This window comes from Parus major, chromosome 3 (genome assembly GCF_001522545.3).
Source record: "Parus major isolate Abel chromosome 3, Parus_major1.1, whole genome shotgun sequence".
Classification (NCBI taxonomy): domain Eukaryota; kingdom Metazoa; phylum Chordata; class Aves; order Passeriformes; family Paridae; genus Parus; species Parus major.
The window spans coordinates 41,821,069-41,841,346 of record NC_031770.1 but is presented as its reverse complement, the minus strand read 5'-3'; the positions used below and the strand labels follow the sequence as shown (position 1 = coordinate 41,841,346).

The 20,278-nt window shown below is 36.2% G+C and overlaps 1 protein-coding gene across 2 annotated transcripts in view; it reads left to right on the top strand.

Annotated features, from left to right (window-relative positions):
• GALNT2 (polypeptide N-acetylgalactosaminyltransferase 2) overlaps positions 1–20,278 on the top strand; it is an 89,664-nt gene that overhangs the window by 57,047 nt on the left and 12,339 nt on the right. For both annotated transcript variants that reach the window (XM_015622630.3, XM_015622631.3), the window contains exons 6-11: positions 444–509; positions 3,703–3,824; positions 10,449–10,536; positions 14,298–14,385; positions 14,919–15,022; positions 18,917–19,043. In XM_015622630.3, the coding sequence (XP_015478116.1) occupies positions 444–509; positions 3,703–3,824; positions 10,449–10,536; positions 14,298–14,385; positions 14,919–15,022; positions 18,917–19,043 (595 nt within the window). The remainder of the gene's footprint in view (positions 1–443; positions 510–3,702; positions 3,825–10,448; positions 10,537–14,297; positions 14,386–14,918; positions 15,023–18,916; positions 19,044–20,278) is intronic.

Here is a 20,278-nt window from a genome sequence, read left to right as displayed (position 1 = left end):
AAGCTAATGTTTATATTTGCATTACTTTTGCTAATACTAGCTTAGGTCAGGTTTGTCTAAATGTCGGTTAGAAAGTGAGCTTTCTTATAGGGAATAAAACAGTTTATTTAATCCTATGAAAGTTTTTTTTCTCTATGCAATATAGAAACTGTCTAAAGTAAGCAAAGAAAAAATAGTTAAATAAAACTATTTCAAGACTTTAAGCTAGCTTTAAATAACATAATGAAGGTAGTAATTTCTTAGCCTGGTAATTTTTCTTTATTTCTTGTGAGATGAGTATCTAATTATGACCCCAAACATTTTCATTTACAAAGCTTTTGTTTTTCTTTGAAGATGGCCTCTCTTCTGGTATGCAGTGTTGGATGTCAGTCTGGTTCTCATAATTTGATATTTTGTAATTTTTTTGGTGATTTTAAAATTTGTTATTGTTTTATTTTTTCAAGCTGATGATGGTGCTCTCTTGGGAAAAATTGAAAAAGTACGGGTTCTTCGAAATGATCGGCGAGAAGGTAGGCTTAATTCTAAGGAAGTAAGATACAAATTCCACTGTGTTGCTTTCTCTGTTAGTTTTCATCAAGTCTTTTAAAGGAACATTCTGCTTTACATTCCTTATTGGAAGAGAGATCTTCACTTTATGAATCTACTAGTAGAAGGAATAAAAAAATCTATTTGTGCAGGTAAAAACAGTAATTGTGATTGTTTCCATATTGTTCTGTGCACAATTGCCCATTGTTGACTCCTGTGGTGAGAGCTTCCTTCAGGAATTTAATTTCATCTTCAACCTTTCTTTTCTGTTACTGGACTGAATCCTTAGTTAAGCTCCTTCCATTGTGCATAAGGTCTCATTGTAAAATGTATCTGTGTTTGAAATGATGTAACTGAAAAATACCTTCTTTTTTTGCTGGTTCCCTTATTAGATATCATTTTATGGATTTAGTTAATAGACAGCCAGACAAACAATTTGCTTTGACTTAAGAGGGTTTGAGCAGCCAGGAGGGCTGGGACCAAGTATGCTGGTTTTGATGAAGCTAGTGAGCCCTATAACAAATTTGTCTTAGATTTGTGTTTTCTTCTATGCTGCTATGTGAATCTCACATCACTGAGCCCTTCAGTCAGCAGCTCACTGACAGTGGAGTTGAAAGTATTAGATACTGTTCTACAGCTGTTTGAAATAATAACTGAGATTTGACAGTTGAAATAGCTGACTGAATTAGTAGATATGTGCTTGCTAATTTTTATAAGCTGTATCTTCTAGGCTGCTAGCCTGGCCTGGAGAAGAGCTGGAATCATTAAATTGTCAGGAACTGGAAATGATATGCACAAAACCTGTATTGTCCCATAATTAAAGTTATTGCAATAGCTGATGGGTTCTTAGTATTTAAATATTCTGTTTGGCATATCCTTGTGAACAAAGGCTTATTAGGAAAGCAGGTCTTTTATGACTTGCCATGATTGGCAGGTTCTGAGTAAGTTAATGTCATTTTTCAGTGTATCACTTAAAAATGGAGAGAGCAGTTAGGGAAAAAACAGAATGAAGTAACACATTTTTGATGTTTGTTTCTTTTAATTTTTAATTTTAAATTTGAAATATTAATTTGCAATGCATATACAACCACATGCTTAGGAATGTGCATCAGTATATGTGAAAATTAAATATAATTTGACAAATCTGTTATGTCAAAAGAAGAACTGTTTGCAGATAGAAGACGGAGTATTCGTTTACTTTGTGTTTGTGTGAGATTAAGATTAAATATTACACAAATTAAAATTTAAGAGAATTGGTGAAATTAACTAATGTGTAGGATTCTAAGAGTAGCTCAGTAGTATGAACAATAGAGGAAAGCAGTGTGTTTTAAAACAAAATTTGAAGTAAAGAGATGGTGTCAGTGGAGGGGATGACATTAACTGCCTTTCATTCAGAAATAAATATTAGTAGCTTTTAGTCTCATTGTAGTATTATCTGTAGTTTGTTATGGAAACAGGTGTGCTTGAGGGTGTGGTAGTCTACAGAATAAATGCTCAGTGGAGCATTTATTTATGGACAGTGGAACCTTTTCAGCTCTATTTGTAGTAAGCTTGAATGTGATTGTGGAGGACCCAATGACCGAAGTGCTCTCCTCCATTTTTTTGTCACCAGTTCTGCAATTCAAAACACTATTGTGTGTTTTCTATAGAATTAGAGTAAGGCAGTAGGTTCTACAACAATGTTATTTAGAAATAATAAGCTCTTTGGGGGAGGAATTAAAAATTTTTAAAAAATGTATAGACATAGTGCTTGAAGGACGGTTTGATGTGGAAAAATGGAGCAGAAATGAAACAGAGCAGATTGAAAGGCTGAAATTGAGGCAACAGCACAAATTGAGTGAGGTACACTTAGATGTCAGTGTGCCACAGAAAATGTAAAATGTTGGAGAGCCACTCACACAGTGAGTATCTGGAACTGTGCTCACACTTGAAATGAGAGATAGGAAAAGGATCTTGATGGGGCTGTTACTGAATGTTGATGAGAGCAAACAAGCTTTTCCCCCTAAGCATCTTTTATTCTGTTGGCATAGTTATATTTTGCGTATTTATTTAAAGGGAGCAGTAAGTAAAAGGCTTGACTCTTACAGTATTTCAGTTGTGGGGGTAGGGAGGGGAAATGCCCAAACAAACCAGATCAGATTTAGTAGGAAAAAATAAAGAAAGAAAAAGAAAAAAACCCAAAACCCGAGACTTGGCTTTGGTCTCACATGACAAAAATAAATCAATGATTTTTTGAATAGTAGTAGAAGTAAGTAGGGAGGAAATTTGTGAAGGAACAGGAGGAAGCTTGCTATGTGTGTGTGTGTATATATATATATATATGTATATATATATGTGTGTGTGTGTATATATATATATATGTATATATATGTATATATGTGTGTATATATATATATGTATATGTATATATATGTACATATATATATATATATGTATATATATATATGTATATGTATATATATGTACATATATAGCAGGGAACTTTAAGGAATGGTGAGGTCATCCAGTGAACAAATAGTAAAAGGGAAGGAAGGAAAGGAGCAGAGTAAATCAGTGAGGGTATCTGTGTAATCGAGACATAGAGAAGAACATTTGTCTTGCCAGAAGTTTCTGCCTAAAGATATCCATTCAAAACAGAAAACCCCCAAACAAACTGCAAAACAAGAGAATTGCTGTAATCACAGAGAAAGACAAAGGGTTGGGGTAAAGCTCTCAGATGGGAATTAATGTAACATGGTTATTTCTTGAGCAAGTTAATAGAAGAATGTACAGACTCTGGTAAAGGAGTAAGATGGGAGTGGCAAAAAGATGGGGAGAATAAGTTAATGGTGGTGTTTTCTTCAGTTGCATAGTAGAACTTTAGGACACATACTTGTTTTCAGGTCCAATCCTAAGGAAGATTTACCAGTGTAGGTACCACTTAGAGTAAAAGGTACTTTGCTTCTTCTGCTTAAACCAGATGGAAACCTGTAGAGTGTGGTAGGTTGGGCACTTGCAGGCTGTTTGGTATAGGGTCATTCAACTGAATTCTTAACTATCTGATTTTGATAATGGTGCTTTTGTATTTGCCTCGTCTGAGTAATTCAACTAATTACTAACTTGGAATGCAATAGTTTCTCACTACTGTTGCTTGTTTTCCCCAGGAAGTACTTAAAACTTTTTATCTTTACTTCTCAGGCCTGATGCGCTCCCGTGTCAGAGGGGCAGATGCGGCACAAGCCAAAGTGTTGACCTTCCTGGACAGTCACTGTGAATGCAATGAACACTGGCTGGAACCACTTTTGGAAAGAGTAGCTGAGGTTAGTAAAAAGTTGTAAAGTAATTTCCTGAAGAAACAGCTTTTAAATTTTAAAGCCATCTGGTTTATACTAGATTCACTTTATTTGTTTTCGTAAAGAACCTTCTCCCCTGAATTAAGATGATGGAGATGATTGGAGTGTTCTATGATTAAAACATATTTTTGTTCATTTAATCTCTGAACACAGGAACATAAAATCTGAATATTTATTATTATCATCTTTGCAAGTAATTCAAATATATGCTTCCTTGGTTCTTTGGGGACTGCCTTAGTAAGCTGAAAATCTTTTGAGCAAAGTATGATTTTCCTCTACCAATATCATCTTGGTATGATTCAGTTTACCTGAATCTTTATGCCTCATTAAGATTCAGTGTGATAATAGGAGAGAGGATGACTTGTGAAACCAAAGTTCTCATGGAAGCTAGCAATAACTAGAGGCTCTCAGCATCTATGAAAATGATGCTTAGTCTGTATCCTGGAAAAGCAATTGAGAGGCTTGAGAGTGAAATGATACTGTTTTCTCCAGGGGTTGGTTATACTACTTAACTTGCTCTGGAAGAATTCAGTTGAAGTGGAAATGGAATGAAGTTTGATTCTAAAAAAGCACTGTGGAGTACTCAAGACAACAGGGGTTTTTTTCTTTCTTAATTGCACTCCTTTTCTGGAAAGCTAGTCTTTCAGAAAAGGTTTGGTTCCAAAATACTTCTGATTAAAATGGTTTTGCTAAGCTACTCTGGTTAATGACCATTTCTTTAGTTATTGACCTTATGCTTTCCTTTGCATTCCCCCAAAAACCCAAAAACAGAAAGGGGGAGAGAAGGAAGTGAACCCTGTATTCTCAGTATGCAAATGAAGAAGCTATCAATTGATGACTCATTTTCTTTATTCTGTTTGGTTTTGATGCTTTTAGAGTCATAAAATCATACAGGTTGGAAATGATATTTAAGATTATTTAATCCAACTGTTACCCAAGTACCTGTGAAGCCCATTGTTAAACCATGTCCCTGAAGTGCCACATCTGCACATCTCTTAAATACCTCCAGGGATGGTGACCTCTCCACTTCCTGGGCAATCTGTTCCAATGCTTGACCACTCTTTCAGTGCAGAAATTTTTCCTAATACCCAATCCAAACCTCCATGATGTAGCTTGAGTCTACTTCCTCTTTTCTACGCTAATTACTTGTAAGAAGAGACTGATCTCCACCTTGCTACAGCCTTCTGTGAGGTTGTTGTACCAAGCATAAGCTCTCCCCTGAGCCTCCTTTCTCCAGGCTAAACACCCTCAGCCCTTCCTCAAAGGGCTTGTGATCCAGACCCTTCATAGCTCCCTGATACTCTTCTCTGGACACACTCCAGCACCTCAATGTCTTCCTTGGAGTGAGGAGCCCAGAACTGGATGCAGAATTTGGGGTGAGATCCCAGCAATGCCAAATACAAAGGGATGATCACTGCCCTGGTTCTGTTGGCCACACTGTTCCTGATCCAGGCCAGGATGCCATTGACCTTCTTGGCCACCTGGGCCACACGCTGGGTCATGTTCAGCTGCTGTCAGTCACCAACCCTAAACTTGTAACATCAACCCTACAGGAAACTGTGACCCAAGTGTAGAACCTGGCACTTTGCCTTGTTGAACCTCATACAATTAGCCTTAGATTTACTGGTTGTTCCAGAAATACTGCAAGTTGCCCAAGACACATCAGCAGTTGAAATCCTGTTTTGGAGTAGAAATAACTGATCAGCTCAAACCTGGACACTGTTAAAAAAAGTACCCAGCGCCTACAAAGCCCTTGAGTATGAATGCCAGGGCACTTCTTCCTATTTTTGTGCCTGTCTAAAGTGTTGCAGACTCAGAAGAGTTGGGGGAATTTCTCTGTAATTATTAACTAGGAAAATAAACTTGAAGGCATTAAATATGTTTCTAAAAGAAGTGGAGAATACTTGCAGCTAAAGCACTAATGAATTCTCGGACATGGGAACTGTTTTCAGGCCTTTTGTGTAAACTGTTTGAAGCGTCTATTTATTCAAGGAATAAGAGGAGAAGTGGTAGTTTTGGTCAGCAAAACCCTGCATTTGCTAAGGCAGTTATGTAGTCATTTTCCTGTTTTTCTTCTGTATGACTTTTTGCAAGGGATACTCATTTATCTTTCTGAAACTGATATAGAATTTGAAGAGGTGTTACCTTTTCATTGTAACAGAATATAAAAACCTCTTATTAAATTGCTGGCAATTTTGTCAAGATCCAGCATTGCATGGGGTGTATTAGGTTGGAGAAGCTGGTATGCGTTTTTCTTTTTGCAGCAGCTACTTTTTTGTATCATGTGAATTATTAGATCCTCCAAAACTTGCTCCTTCCAGCTGTCACCATAGTACACACTAATTGTGTGCTACTGAATAGTTTTCAGCTGTATGAGTATATTTTTCTATTCTTAAAAGATTGATGTACTGTTAAATAAATAATGAATATAGAATTCCATTTAACTGTCATCTGCAAAAATTCCCAGCCAACAGATATGGGGTTTGAAAGAGGAGCTTTTAAGCTTTCTGGTTGTTCAAATAATTAAGACTGGGTTAGTGTTTATGTACTGTATATGATAGCTCTTTGTTATTTTAAATGGATTAATTCTGCTCACAGGGCAGACAGTATGCTAGTTGATGTTAATTGGCAGTATTTTTTATAGTCTCAGTGACAAGAAGCTGACAAGACCTGAACTCTTTTCTGCTCTGGCCTCATTGGTAATTTTTTTCAGGTCAGGGCTCCTGTTCATTAATACTGTGTTTTCTGATATGCGCCTATATCTATTATATATCTGGTGGAAAGTGTGTTTTGTTCTTCTGTTTCTTCTGTTCCAGAATTTCCCACTTGGCATTTATTTCTGTTGAAGTTTTGGGAGATTAGTTGTGTGTGTTATAAGAATTTACAGCTTCCAAGAAACAGTCTGAATCAAGTCAGTTCTGCAGTACTCTATCTGATACTCTATAACCACTTCAGAAAGCTCTGCCTCTAACACCTGAGATATCAAGCTTTCTTCCTGAATTGAAGCATGATCCATCCCATAGCTCTCTTCTATCAGATGGTTTCCTGGTTATAATATCTTCCTTTTTTCAGGAGCCATGTCTTCTTAGCATTTCTGGAGGGGGTCTGACTCTGCTAGGGATTTTTCTACAGCAATTTGTACAAAGAGCTTAATGCAGAAGCAACATACACACATGGTGACTGCTTTAGAGTTCAGAATGTGTACTGATACTGGTGCAACCTGGAGCTGGTATATCTTCTTTGCTCCTTCCTGGAAAGTGGTTTTCTGCTTGATTCTTAAGGCTACCTTTTATGCCCTCTAGTTTTTTTTTTTGTTGTTTGTGTGTATATGTGATTAAATGAGGAGACAGTGGAGGTTAACCCTTTGATTCCTCAAAAATGTCAGCTTAGTAATAAGTACTCATAGTCCTGAAAACATCAATAACTACTAGTGATTCCATGGGCACTTGTCTATGTGGCTTTTTCCATTTCATATTTCTAAACACTTTGACATTCTGTTCTTAGAATTCAGCAATGGTATGAGAAAAATAAATTGAAATATTCTGGTGCAGAACTGAACTGATCTGTTTTCGTAGCATAGCAGTAAATCCTCTATCACATATAGGAAGGTATTTTTAAATAAAGATCTTAAAAGGAAGAGATAACTAAAAGTAAGTGAGATGTGGCTTGCTTTTTCACGTCTTTTTGACTTTGAGTGAATCAACTTTTAACTGGCACAATACTAAAAGAGAAATAAATTTTCTCTTAAGAGTGTTGTTAAGTTTAATCTTTGAAGGGTCTTGATACTCTTAGAAGGAGGAAGCAATGCATGCAGAATCTCAAGGATAATTTCTCATGGTTTATGAGAACAATATATAAAGTCTAACTCTCTAGAGTATTCATAACTTCCTTACAAATTGTCAAGATGAAATAGTTTGCTACAAATTCTCAGGTGCTAGAGACTTGCAGTGTTCACAGGGTATTTCTTTTCATTACCTTCACCAAGAAGTACATGGCTTTCCAGTTGCATCTTCCATTAGAAGGCAAAAGATTTTCTATGTTAAATTATCCTAATGCAAGGTACTTAGTTATCCATGATGTGATTAAAATGAGCAGCCAATTTTTAAGCTTTTAAATGAGTGAACTCTGTAATTTGGGGACCCATAAGCTCTTTTTTAGTTTAGTCTCTGCATCAGCAACTTTCTAATGCTCTACAAAGCATCACCTTAAGAATGTACAAAGCTTTCTTCTGCTTTGCTACTGAGAAAATCCTGTATTTTCAAGTCACTGAAGGACAGCACATATCCAAGCATAGGGTTTATACATTGGACTGAATGCATATGGGCTGGGTATTTGGCTGTCCGAGAAACAAGTGGGACTTGTTTAAATATGTTAGGTGTAGCAAATGGTGTTAATGTGGCGTTACACTGATATTGATAGAAATAATCAGACCAGCAGTAAAAGCCTGAGGAAATCCCAGATGTATAGAGGCAACATGCTACCTGCTTATGCAGCTCAATGAAGATAAGCTGAAATGAATGAACCTCTGCCTCATGTGACACCTGATAACTAGGGCAACTTTTACCACCAGGCTCAACCCGGCCAAGTAGAACCATTTGAAAAAACCCAAATCTTAAAAATGCTTTTAGAGAGGTGCATAGATGTATAAGCTGTCTCAATTTCAGCTAAGGAATAAATGAGAAAGAAAGGAAGGATGTTCTCATTTTTGTATTTTATGTTCATAGGTATACTGTGAATAACTCAACTCGATTTTCTGTCTCATCAGTCTTCATTTAAGGGAGTTTCTTAATTCTTTCACTATATATAGAATGCCTAAAATAAGGGCATGGGTACATCTAAAGCATTTCAGTGATACAGGAAGGTGTACACACACACAGAGGACTTTGCAGTGAAGGTGCAGTAAATTGTAATTTACTGCAAGTAAAATACAGTGCTTACAGTTTACCCAAATACAACACAGCAAAACTGTGCCTTGCTTGCCATTGCAAACATGGGCTTGAGGCTACCACTAGCAGAAACAGGAGCTAAAGATATGATTGATGGGGGAAGACAGCAGGTTGGCCTTTTTTTGTTTGCATTTCTAGTTTGCTTTATACCAAACTAATTAATTCTTAATAGCAGACCATATCAGATGTTATATTACAACTCTCATAAAAGCAGATTTTTGGCCTGGGTGGCATAGCTGCAGTAATAATAAAGGGAATGTAAAAAGCAATGTGTCTTCTGCTTTTTTTTTTCTCTTGGGTTTGCTTCCATTCTTCTTTTGGATGATACAGAATTTCATGACCTTTTGCTCACTCAGGCAGACTGACCTAGTAAATGCCATTTATGTAATTAGGGCTTATTAAAAATCAGCAGAGATTCAATAGCTAAGGTTCAATAAAAGAAAAGAGGTGTTAAAAGTTGTTAAAAGTTCTTATTGGACCAAGCAAAGCATTTGTCTAAGTTGCTTTTAAGTATCTTCTTATGAGCTCAAGCTATTCTCCCACTAATTTGGTTCCAATCTGTTCCGTAAAATACTGATTAGCAAGGGGGATATATTGCTTGAACCACTGTTTAGAATATATGTGTTGTTTGAAGACAGAAAATATATTCCTAAAATGGAGATGTTTAGGTTGTATTTTTTTTAACCATGAGAAGTTTCTCTATAATAGGAGTTACCAAAATATCTCCTGTTTGTTGAAAACATTTTTTTTAATATTCACAGATTTGATGATATGCTGTTCTGAAGTTATCTGTTCTCTGAAAGATGTTAAATTGTGCAGCTCAAAACTTTTAAATTCAAGCAATAAGTCATGGAGACAAACTGGCTTAACCATAATACTGCATTTCTAACAGTAGACGAGTCTTACTTTAGAACACTGAGGTCTTGTGATTCTACTGGATGATAGACGTGGAGTTGTTGGAAAGATTTTTGTTCTCAAACCCATCAGCTAAAATAATTAACATTGCTCAGAATAGTATACAAGACCATGGGTGGACAGAAGATTGTGGTTATCTATACCACTGGAACCTTGGCTGCTGGAAATTAATAGCATTCATGAGTTTGAGGTGCTTTTTAGGTTCTCTTTCCTATCTAAGTATCTGTTATTGAAGTGTGATTCTTAAGTGGGAAATGGATTGGCATTAACCTAAGACTTTTCAGATTGCAGAAGGGCCCAAGTGTCCCTTAAAGGTTAAAATAATAAGACTGTAGTCCACTGCATGCCTGGATACTTGCTGTGGAAAATATGATTTGCCTGGATGAATTTATTTGCATTGGGTTAAAAAGTAAGAATGGAAGGGCTGTTTGCTTGACTGCATTTAGAACCACAAGTTTACGGCCTTCTTCAAAAGCAATTCAGAAGAGGGGAATTACTGAATAAAAGTAGCCTAGAATAGAAAGAGGATTTCCAGTCATATCCTATGGTTTCTGCTCTCTGAAGCAGTGCTGTTCACAGCATGGGCTCTTCAGAGCTGTAAGTGGAAGTAGGGGGAGAGCTGGGGAGACATGCTAGTGAAATCCTGCTGAACTGTTCAACATCACATCCTGCCTGAATCTTTATATATTGATTTCATTATTTCAATATTACTTTCTAACATTTATTTTAGGACAAGACCAGAGTTGTGTCTCCTATTATTGATGTAATTAATATGGACAACTTCCAGTACGTGGGGGCGTCAGCTGATTTAAAAGGCGGTATGTACCTGTACTGGAATACAGACTTTAAAAAAACCCATCAAGAATCAAAGCTCATAATCACTGCAGTTGTGGAGTGGGCAATTAACATACTGTTCTTCCCTTTCATAGATCAAGTTTCAAGTTCTGTAGGTCACTTGCTTCTTGACTTGGATTTTAATTGGCCTTATTGTTCTCTGCTTTAAAAGTTCATCTTTATCATACTAATTCTTAAAAGTTTATGCTGCCTTTTACCAATATGCAAGACTTGCTCCAAGGTTTGTAGGATTGTGTAAATGTGTCAGAAAAAGCTAATAGCCAGAGCTTATGGTTCTCTTTTTAGATAATGCAGGCTTTAATTGCTTACTAGTTTAGAAGCCCATCAACAATGCAGTGTCTATGAGTTTTTTTTCAAGATGCTGGTTTACTTTAAAAATTAAACTCTTCTGAATAAACAGAAGGCTTTGGAATGTGTTTTAAAAACATAAATGTTTGTTAGCCATGATCTGTAATTGTGAAAACGCTCACATGTGACCCATGAAAATTTGCAGTGTTTATAGCTTTGCCATTAAAAAAATACCCTGTTAAATTGAGAAGTACTACAATATCAATATGTCTAGGTAGTGTGAAGTGTTGACAGCAAATAGCAGAATTACTTTTGAAGCCCTAAATAACAATAAATAAAAAAATTTCTTCTCATCTTCTTTCTCAAAGAGGGAGAAGGCAGCTATATGCTAAACTCCTTACTTATTACAGATTTTTAAAACTTCTTTCAGTGCTAACAATAATTTAGTATTTAAAATAGCTTGTTCTCTATCCACTTACCCCCTTTTTTATAACTATTATTTGTAAATAATTGTTCCTGCAACCGTGGAAACCAAACTGTCTGCATAAAAGGTGTAAGATGAGCCATGATATAAACATTAGAGTGCTGTTCTCAATGTCACATCGTTTTCTAAAAGGACTTTCTTGAGTGAGGAAAGAAAAAACAGTTTCCAGTCTATTCTTTTAGGTTCTAATCTCTAACTGCTCACCTAGGTTGTTACAGTGAACTAAAATAAGAGCAATATTTGCATAATGTTGCATGTGCTACAACTTCACCAGTGATCTGGAGGTGAGAGTTTCTATATACTTTTAATTAATGGTTTGAAGTGACACCTACAGTGCATATATTCGCAGTATGCTAATGTATAGTTCTGTGCTATTGTGTGTGCCAGTATTATTAAACCTTAAGGCCTTTACCCAGTCTGCTCATTAAACATTAACTACAGAAGTCCCTATACCATTATGTGGCTTTTATTGTTGTCTGCAGGAGGAGGAATTCTTTCTTTGAAACCTTAGATTGGTTGCTGCTGGGTTCATGCTAAATTCTTCTCAAGTGAAGTGGGAGAGGATTGAGGGATTGTTTCACTTGCTACTGCCCTTCATGCTTTATCTTTGAATCCACGTTTCCCAATTCATTTATCTATTACTTTTTAGTGCTCATTTTTTCCCTTTGTACAGTATAAGGGATTGGGTTTTTCATTTTTTTAAGGTGCATGAAGCCTATGTACTTCTGATAAAGGAGTGAGAAACTGTCTTTTTTTAACACTAATAGATATTTTGCACATAGTAGTGTGCCAAGCTATTTGAGGGTCAGTTGAAATGTAAACAGTATATTTCTTGTCAGTTCCCAAAAGACAGATTGCCATGCTAGAGGCACTAGAGCATTTGGCACCACAGGACACTTTCACTGAGGCCAAGTCTAAACATGGAAACTGAACTATGCTTTCAACCTTAGGTAAAGTGTCTGTGTGGCTGGAGCATGGAGAGTTGAAACAGCTGGGACAGCATTTGTGCCTGGTCTGTCTTGAAAGGACTTAATCACCCAAGATGAGCAACATAGCAAATTGCACACATTTTTTTTCTAAGTAGACACATCTGAAGCAATTCTCAAGTCTGGCCAAAACTAAATTTATGCAGTTCATGTTACAGGCTTTTTCTTTGGTGTTTGTTTTTTGGGGTTTTTTTTGGGGGGGGGGGCGAGGTGGGGGGGTGGGTGTTGCAAAAGTGTTTATGCCACCCTGAGAAACACTATCGTTACTGGAGCAAGCTGTAGTTAACTGAGATCTAATAGTTTAGAGTATGCCTGTGCTGCAGTTTACACTGGCTAGAGTTTCATAGTGGATATGCACTGTGTTTAAAAATACTCCTTTTACAGAGTTACTGATACTATCTCATTGAGTGCAGATTTTTCCCAGAGTCTGTGAAAATGGAGATGGAAAATCAGTTTTGAATGGGTAGAGACTTTATACACTTGTTCAGTTTGTGAGAGTGCTATGTTCCAAAAGAGACCCCTTGTGTTCATTGGAGTACACAGTAACTCTCACTGCTGCTGCTGGAGAACAGTGGGTTTTTCAATTTCTCCCAGATGCAAGTAATTTTGCTGGCTATCTGGGATGAAATGCAGCTTTTTAACTGCATGGAAATATTGGAACTCATTTTACTCTTCATGCTGGAGGCTTTGCAGTACTGTGTGTTGTAGCCATTTTTCAGTTTTGCTACTTGAAATTTTGGAGCAGTTTGACAGTCTTTCATTTTTACAGTGCAATGCTTCATGAAATACTCAGAGAGAAGGAGCTGCCATGCATGCTGTAAAGACTGTTTAGAGTAATTTCTGTATTGTGTGTGATAAGTATCTCGTGAGTTAAAATGAAAACTGTGGAGTTTTTGCCTTCCTACGTCAGTCATTGCTATGCACCTTTACAGATGCAGACAGGCAGTTTGTAGGGCTATAATTGTTGTCTGTTTACATTAGCTTTTTTCTCCATTTCCTCACAAAGCTTTATCTTTATATTGGAGAATGAAAACTATTGACATCTGTGCACCAGAAATCTGGAAATGATTCATTACATGACCTCATAAGATCTAAATGTGTTTGGCAGCAGGCAGAGTGTACAAGGCTTATTTGCTAGGTGTACTGGGAGAGGGCTATGGGTCTTGTGCAGTTTTTTAATAGATGTTCATAATTATGAGCATAACCCAGCACAAAAACTGTTATGAAAACTGTTTCCTGTAGGAAGTTTGTCCTACACCAGTTTTGTATCATTGGCTAAAAGAGGTAATTTGATGGCTCTAATTAGAAAGCTGCCATAGGTGACCTACTGATCTTGTCTGTTGTGGTGATCTTTATGTTCTGTGCTTTACTCACGACAGGCCCAGATCAGTTGTTACTGGGTGTTCACACTTACATGTATATGCATAAGGAAAGTAAAATTTTGGTGCTCTGGCACTTGCCTCAGGTTTAAACAATGATGCACTTAAAAAACAAAATGGGAATGTACAAAGTTAAATGAATGTTGAGAAGTGGAACCTACATAGCTTGTTGTGACCTTCATGATAGAGAGCTCTTGCTGTTAGAGTACCTTCAAAAGTACTGCATAAAGCTTGTGTAAATGTAAATTTGAGATCGCTGCTAGAGTGGAAATGCAGTAAAGATGGCTGGGAGCATTTGTAATGGCTGGAAGATCGTCATATGATCTTTTCTGTTTGATGTAAGGGTGCCATTTGGGTTTCCTACTTTGTGACATAGGTGAAGACAGGAGATTTGAAGTTGGTGGTTGAGATTTACTCTTTTTCCTTTACCTTTCATCTGCACTCCTTGTTTGTTTTCTACCCAGAATTTTGCAGAAGTGTAAATTTTTAATTCTAGTTGCAGTTCCTCGTGTTTTTAGTGAGCATTATGTTACTACAAGTTGAATGATGACCACAGTAATTTTAACATCCTACTTTTCTTCTTGAAGGCTTTGACTGGAACCTTGTATTCAAGTGGGATTACATGACACCAGAGCAAAGAAGAGCACGACAAGGAAATCCTGTTGCTCCCATCAAGTATGTCTGTATCATCACTTCTCAAATAGATTCTAGTTTGCGAATAAGTAAAGTTAGAAATCATCTCCTCTGAGTCTGAAAGAGTGTCTTTACTATATTTTACATCAATATTGAAACCTCATTAATGTATATGGAGTGTTATGAGTCTCTCAGAAATAAATGGTATTTTAAAAATAGTTTAAAACACACTAGTAAATTATTTACCCTTAAGTGGATGTCACTCTGTTTAAAGTTTGTGTATTTTGAGGGCTAAAAATACAGCATCAGTTTTAATGTTTTATTGCTGGCACAAATTTCCACCCTTTAAACAAGAAGCTTGTGAGCCAAACTGAGATTTGGAAGCTGCCTCAGGAGGTGTTCATGACCAGAGAAATGTGTGGAAACAACATTTGAAGTGATAGATGCAAAATAAGTTGCATTCAAAAACACTGCCAGGTTTTTTCAAGGAGGTATTATTTTTGTTGTACATATAATAATTTACCCCCATGTTCATGTTCTGTAAGCATTTAATTTAATTTTTCTTGTTTTTTTAGGACACCCATGATAGCTGGTGGATTATTTGTGATGGACAAATCCTATTTTGAAGAACTAGGGAAGTATGATATGATGATGGATGTTTGGGGTGGAGAAAACCTAGGTATGTGTATTATTTACCTTCTGATCAGCCTTGAAAGAAAGCTGGTTTCATAATTTCCTTTTCTGGCAAGGAGTCGTGGTTTTCCTGATTTTGTGCAAAGAGGGTTAAAATCAGTATTTAAATTTCATACACATTATTGGCAAAATCCAAAACATTTATTTCAATGAAGGAATTATAACAAATTAAAAATTATATGCTAAATATGAAGGAATAAAAGTATTAGCTCATTGAGCAGTGACTTCTTTTGTAATGGAAGTTGGTAAAAAAGTTGCAGGCTGTAGATAGACAATGAAATATAATAATGTTTACATGCTGACAGCTGAAAGCATGTTTTTAAGATGTTACTTAATTTAATCATGAAAAATAGAATACAGGAGAATGAATTTAATGTTATTACATACACCTTAATAAATCAATTAATTTAGGTGACTGAAAAATTAGCTGTTTCTGAACTTTGCCAGTAGTATGCTGCCTTAGTGAATTTTGTAATTTTATACCCCTTCTTTAGCCCTATGTGATATTAATGGTTGAGAAGGCATTTTTTCTGTAAGTCCTTTTTTTCAGATGTTGACATGAATGAGATTTAGGCAAGAGGGAGGAGGGGCTGAGAGAACTTGTGCTTTAGCCATTCTCCTTTGACTTGGTGGTAAAATCTGGCATTAGCAGGGGTTTTTTGGTCTATTTGCATTACAGTATTATACAAAGATTTTCTTTAGTTAAGACCAGTATTTTTTGTTAAAACAAAAAATATTTGAAAGGAACAGGATTCTGCACCTCCTCAAGAATTCCAGTTTGTCATTAGTTTAGTTTTTCTGCGGTAGAGATACATCTCAGACATTCCAAGTAGTGTGTTTTAGGAACACTTCTAACCATAGAAGCTTCTCTACTGCACATGCTAGCTGCAAAATCCTGAAATACCTTGAACTTGTAAAAACCCACGAGTATTTTGAGTTACCGAAATCTGCATATGCATTAAGCATATGCTTGGCCTACAAGGAAATGTCTGCTGTATGGAGACGTGGTAACCGAATGTTTAACGCTGCTGTAACGCACTGAAAAGTTGGAAGTGGTGTCCCTACAGTCCTGTCTCTGACCATCCTATGCAGTACTCAAAGAAACCCTACAGGTATTTTGAGCAGTTACATTCCATGTTTGTTGTCTCACTATTTTGGCTGTGTATTGCTAAATTGTATTAATGTAAACATAATAATTTTTCATTTTTTACATGTCCTGAAAAGTTATTGGATAAATTTAATGCAGCAATACTCTTACTCACTCTGAAAACCACTTTAGTCACTCGAGCTCTTAAATGTTTGATTAGTTACAAGCATATTCTTGAGAAACTGAGTTTTTTTTCTGAACACTTAGCAACTACTTTTATGCTTTGATAATCGAGGCCTTGATAGCAAGAAAGGTTACAAGCAACAGTACCTCAGGGATGCCAAGAGATGTTTATGTTGCTTCTGCTGCATTCAGTTCCTCCCCCTCCATGGGAAGAAAATGGAGACGTAGGGGTGCCTGAAAAGCAGGCAGAAGGCAGCTAATGGTTTCTTCCTAACTGTCAGACTAATTGAAGATGAGTAGAAATCACATGGCATATTATTTAATTGGCAATAAATGACACATGCACCAGATAACAGGAAATCTGTGAAGTGCAGTTCGAAATCCAATGTGCACACTTGTCAGGCCTCTTTACTCTCAAGCATAGATCTACATCGGGGGCGCGGTGTTACATGCAAATAACCTGCTAAATGGACTAGCAAAATAATTCTGCACATCATATTCATTTATAAAAGCTAGCATTTTTCCTTCAAGCGTGTACAAAGCAGCTGTTATATGAGGTTTTGTTCACATGTCACTATCAATTTGACAAATTTTAAGATGAGCCTGCAGTATTTTCTCTAAATTGCCCAAATTACCATGAAGATAGGTACATTCTCAGACTGTTGCTAAATGTAACCAGTAATGCGTGTGCTGTTCAAAAAGTGGATTAAGGTTAGTTCAGTCTCTTCTCCAACTCAAAAACTCCAATTCTCTTTATGTTTATGATGCTTTTTGATAAGCTTAGGAGAATTGAAGTACACCAGAGAAGTGGGTGGACCATGAGAAGGTTTTGATCTAATTTGAAAACCTAGGCTTTCCTTACTAGTTTTCCTAAAATCAGGGAATGAGTAAGATATTCCTTATCTTCTATATTGATGACACACTCAATAAAAAAACCCCAAAATTTGTTAGAGCTGTAACTTGGTCTCATAAAGAATTTTTGATGTGTGGCTTATGCCTTTTCATTTAAAGACTATGTCCATTGAACTTACTCTGGTAATAACATTTCCTACTGTTTGAGTATAACAAAAGAGATGTCTTAAGGGAGTTTGTGGGGTTGTTTTGAGTTTGTGTATTCTTTTTTCTTTTCCATTGCAGGCTTTAGGAGCCATGGTTGGTGCAAATAAAAATTAGTTTGCTTCTCCCTATATTCTAGTCCTTTGCTCCCTTTCCCAGTGAGCTACTTTACATAATGTTCACCTTTTTTGAGATTCTTCACAATTTAAGGTGCTGGAAGGTGCACAAAAATTAAAAATTAGTTTTGCCTGTTGTCCTGTGTGAATTCAACTGGATAAGTTACTGTCAAAGGCGATGTTGTCATTCATGGGTTTGGGAGTATGAGATATGTATGGCTTGAACTATGTTGACTGTCAAGGATTTGTGAATATGGCCATCAAGAAGAAAGGCAGTTAATTTTGCACTGCTAACTGCCAGTTGAAATCACACCACCTCTTTTTATTTACTTTTTTAAAGTTTTCCCTGGACATGCAATCAAGACGACATGTTCTCTAACTTATGGTTGAGGAGTTTTATATTTGTTCTGTTTTTTTCAAGTTTAGTTTTGGAACAAATTCTATTGCTATTATTACTTCTCTGTGTGTGGAGGAGGGCTTCTGAGGGAAGAAGGCATGCCACATAGTTTGTCATAAAAGATGACATAAAGACACTTTAATTTAGAGCCACTTTTTTTTTTTGTTTGTTTTTAAACCTAGAGAAAGACACTGAATAGTTATAAAGAGGCTTGAAACTAAGGCTGTCTGGTAGCAGCTGTTAGACTAAAGGGGGAATCATCAAAATTGAAACAGTGCTGCTGGAAGCACCCTTCTTACTGCACTTACTGGAATTAATGTGGAAAAGTTCTCTCTCTAGGTGACTTCTGCTATCAAAGGTGGAAGCTGGGAAGAGTGTCTAAATATTTCTAAACCTTTTTGTCCTCACTGGCTGGCTCAGATCATTAGTTTGGCTTAGAAATGTACTGTTCATAACCTTCAAATTATAGAAGTTATGTTTTTATTTGGTCTATCCTCAAGTCAACATTGACTTGATTAACTCCTTCCACTGTTTGGGAATGTTTGTTTATTTGCTGTAATAAGTTAGCAGCTAAATCTATTGATTATTTTAGTTTGCTTTGATTTCACTGTGTTATTCCATCTTCAGCTGAAAAAATTTATTATAAACTAAGTCATTAACTTTTTTGTGAAATGAACCTACTATTATTATTATTTATTCAGATAAAGTATATACACCTAACTCAATGGCAAATTGCAGCAAGATTTATGGGTTTGGGCAATGCTGGTAACTTCTGATAAGAGAAAATACACATTTTGCTTCCAAGATAGTATGTTTATTTCTGCTGAGTTTGCAGAATCGTAAATGGTTAGATATATGCCTTTATTATTTATTATTTATTATTATTATTTAAATTATTATTCTAGAATTTGTTAAAAAAACCGTCTTGCTTGATCTTCTCAGCACCAATCACTAAAAGCCTTCTCTGTAAATTCAATACAAAATAATGGTATTTTATGACACTGGTCTTTCATTCATTAAAATATTCATTTTTAATTTCAGAGATCTCATTCAGAGTTTGGCAGTGTGGTGGGAGCCTAGAAATCATCCCTTGCAGCAGAGTGGGTCATGTATTCCGCAAACAGCATCCTTACACTTTTCCCGGTGGGAGTGGTACTGTATTTGCAAGGTAAGTGCTAAATAGCAGTGGTTTGGATTTCCTCAGATGACCAGCAGGTGGCAGTAATTTCATTTCAGGGATCTCATCTTTGGAAAAATTTGCAGTATTGTCTATCATGGTAAAATATTAATTAATGAAATTAGTTAAAAACTAATGACTTTGAGTCAGCTATGTATGTTGAGAGAAGAACCTGAGAGCTGAGAGAGGGGAACTTCTGGTGGACACAGACTGAGAATCTGGAAAATAAGGAAATGCTTAGCTTGGCATTTCATCAATATTGTGTTTATTTGATTTTTAAAGAAGACTTTATTTTCAAAACTCTCATGAAACTTCATTTTGTAGAAACAGTTTCATTGTTCACTAAAAGCCAGAATACACTAACTTATGAATATGCTTTGCTTGCTTTTCATTAATACACGATCAGGATGTGAAATGCAGATGATTATGGAGACTGATTTTCAGTATTTGTACTAGTCTGTTGGCAACTTGGTTATCTATAATATTTGTCTTTTCTGTGCTATGTTTAAAAATGCATTTTCTGTAGACCTAAGAGATTGCTGTTTTAAAGGCTTAGCTTAATATGCCTGCTAATTTTGCTGTTGATACCCATGCATAACAGTAGCTGGAATACTGAACTGTCTCCTCAGTTTCTCTTCTACAAAGTGAGAACAGCAGTGCTGATTCATGTTCATAGTGGTTTTGACTTAATATGGATGAAAGTATTGCATGAATGTACCAAAGGCATTTTTATCAAGGCTGTATCAGTTGTAGCTGAAAAATCACTGTAGGTTTTGGTTTAGAGACTTGAACTTGATGCTCAGGGGGCTGAAGAAGTACAAGTCTTGGCTTAAGGTTCTGTGGGCTAAGAGCTGGAAATAAAATTGTTTATTTACCCTTGAAGGGATGTGCAGCTCAAACTCTGTTTAACATGAAGCAGCACAGAGTGCAGATGTACTTAAATTCATAAGAATGTTCTAAGCTGCTGATATTTTTGGACTCGTGATTCACTTTAGACTGAGGAATCTCCTTAGGGTGTAGTTATTCCATTCCATGCTGGTTATGCCACCAAGGTGACTTTAATGAATTTAATATCTGCTAAAATAAAGTCACTGTCCTGTTTCTTTCAGTAGTTATAGTTGGCACTGTAGTATTTTAGTTCTTTTTCCCCATTCTTTGAGATGTGTATTTTATGCTGCAGTGAAAAATGGGTAATAGTACTTATGTGAAAACAAAATCTAGCAATG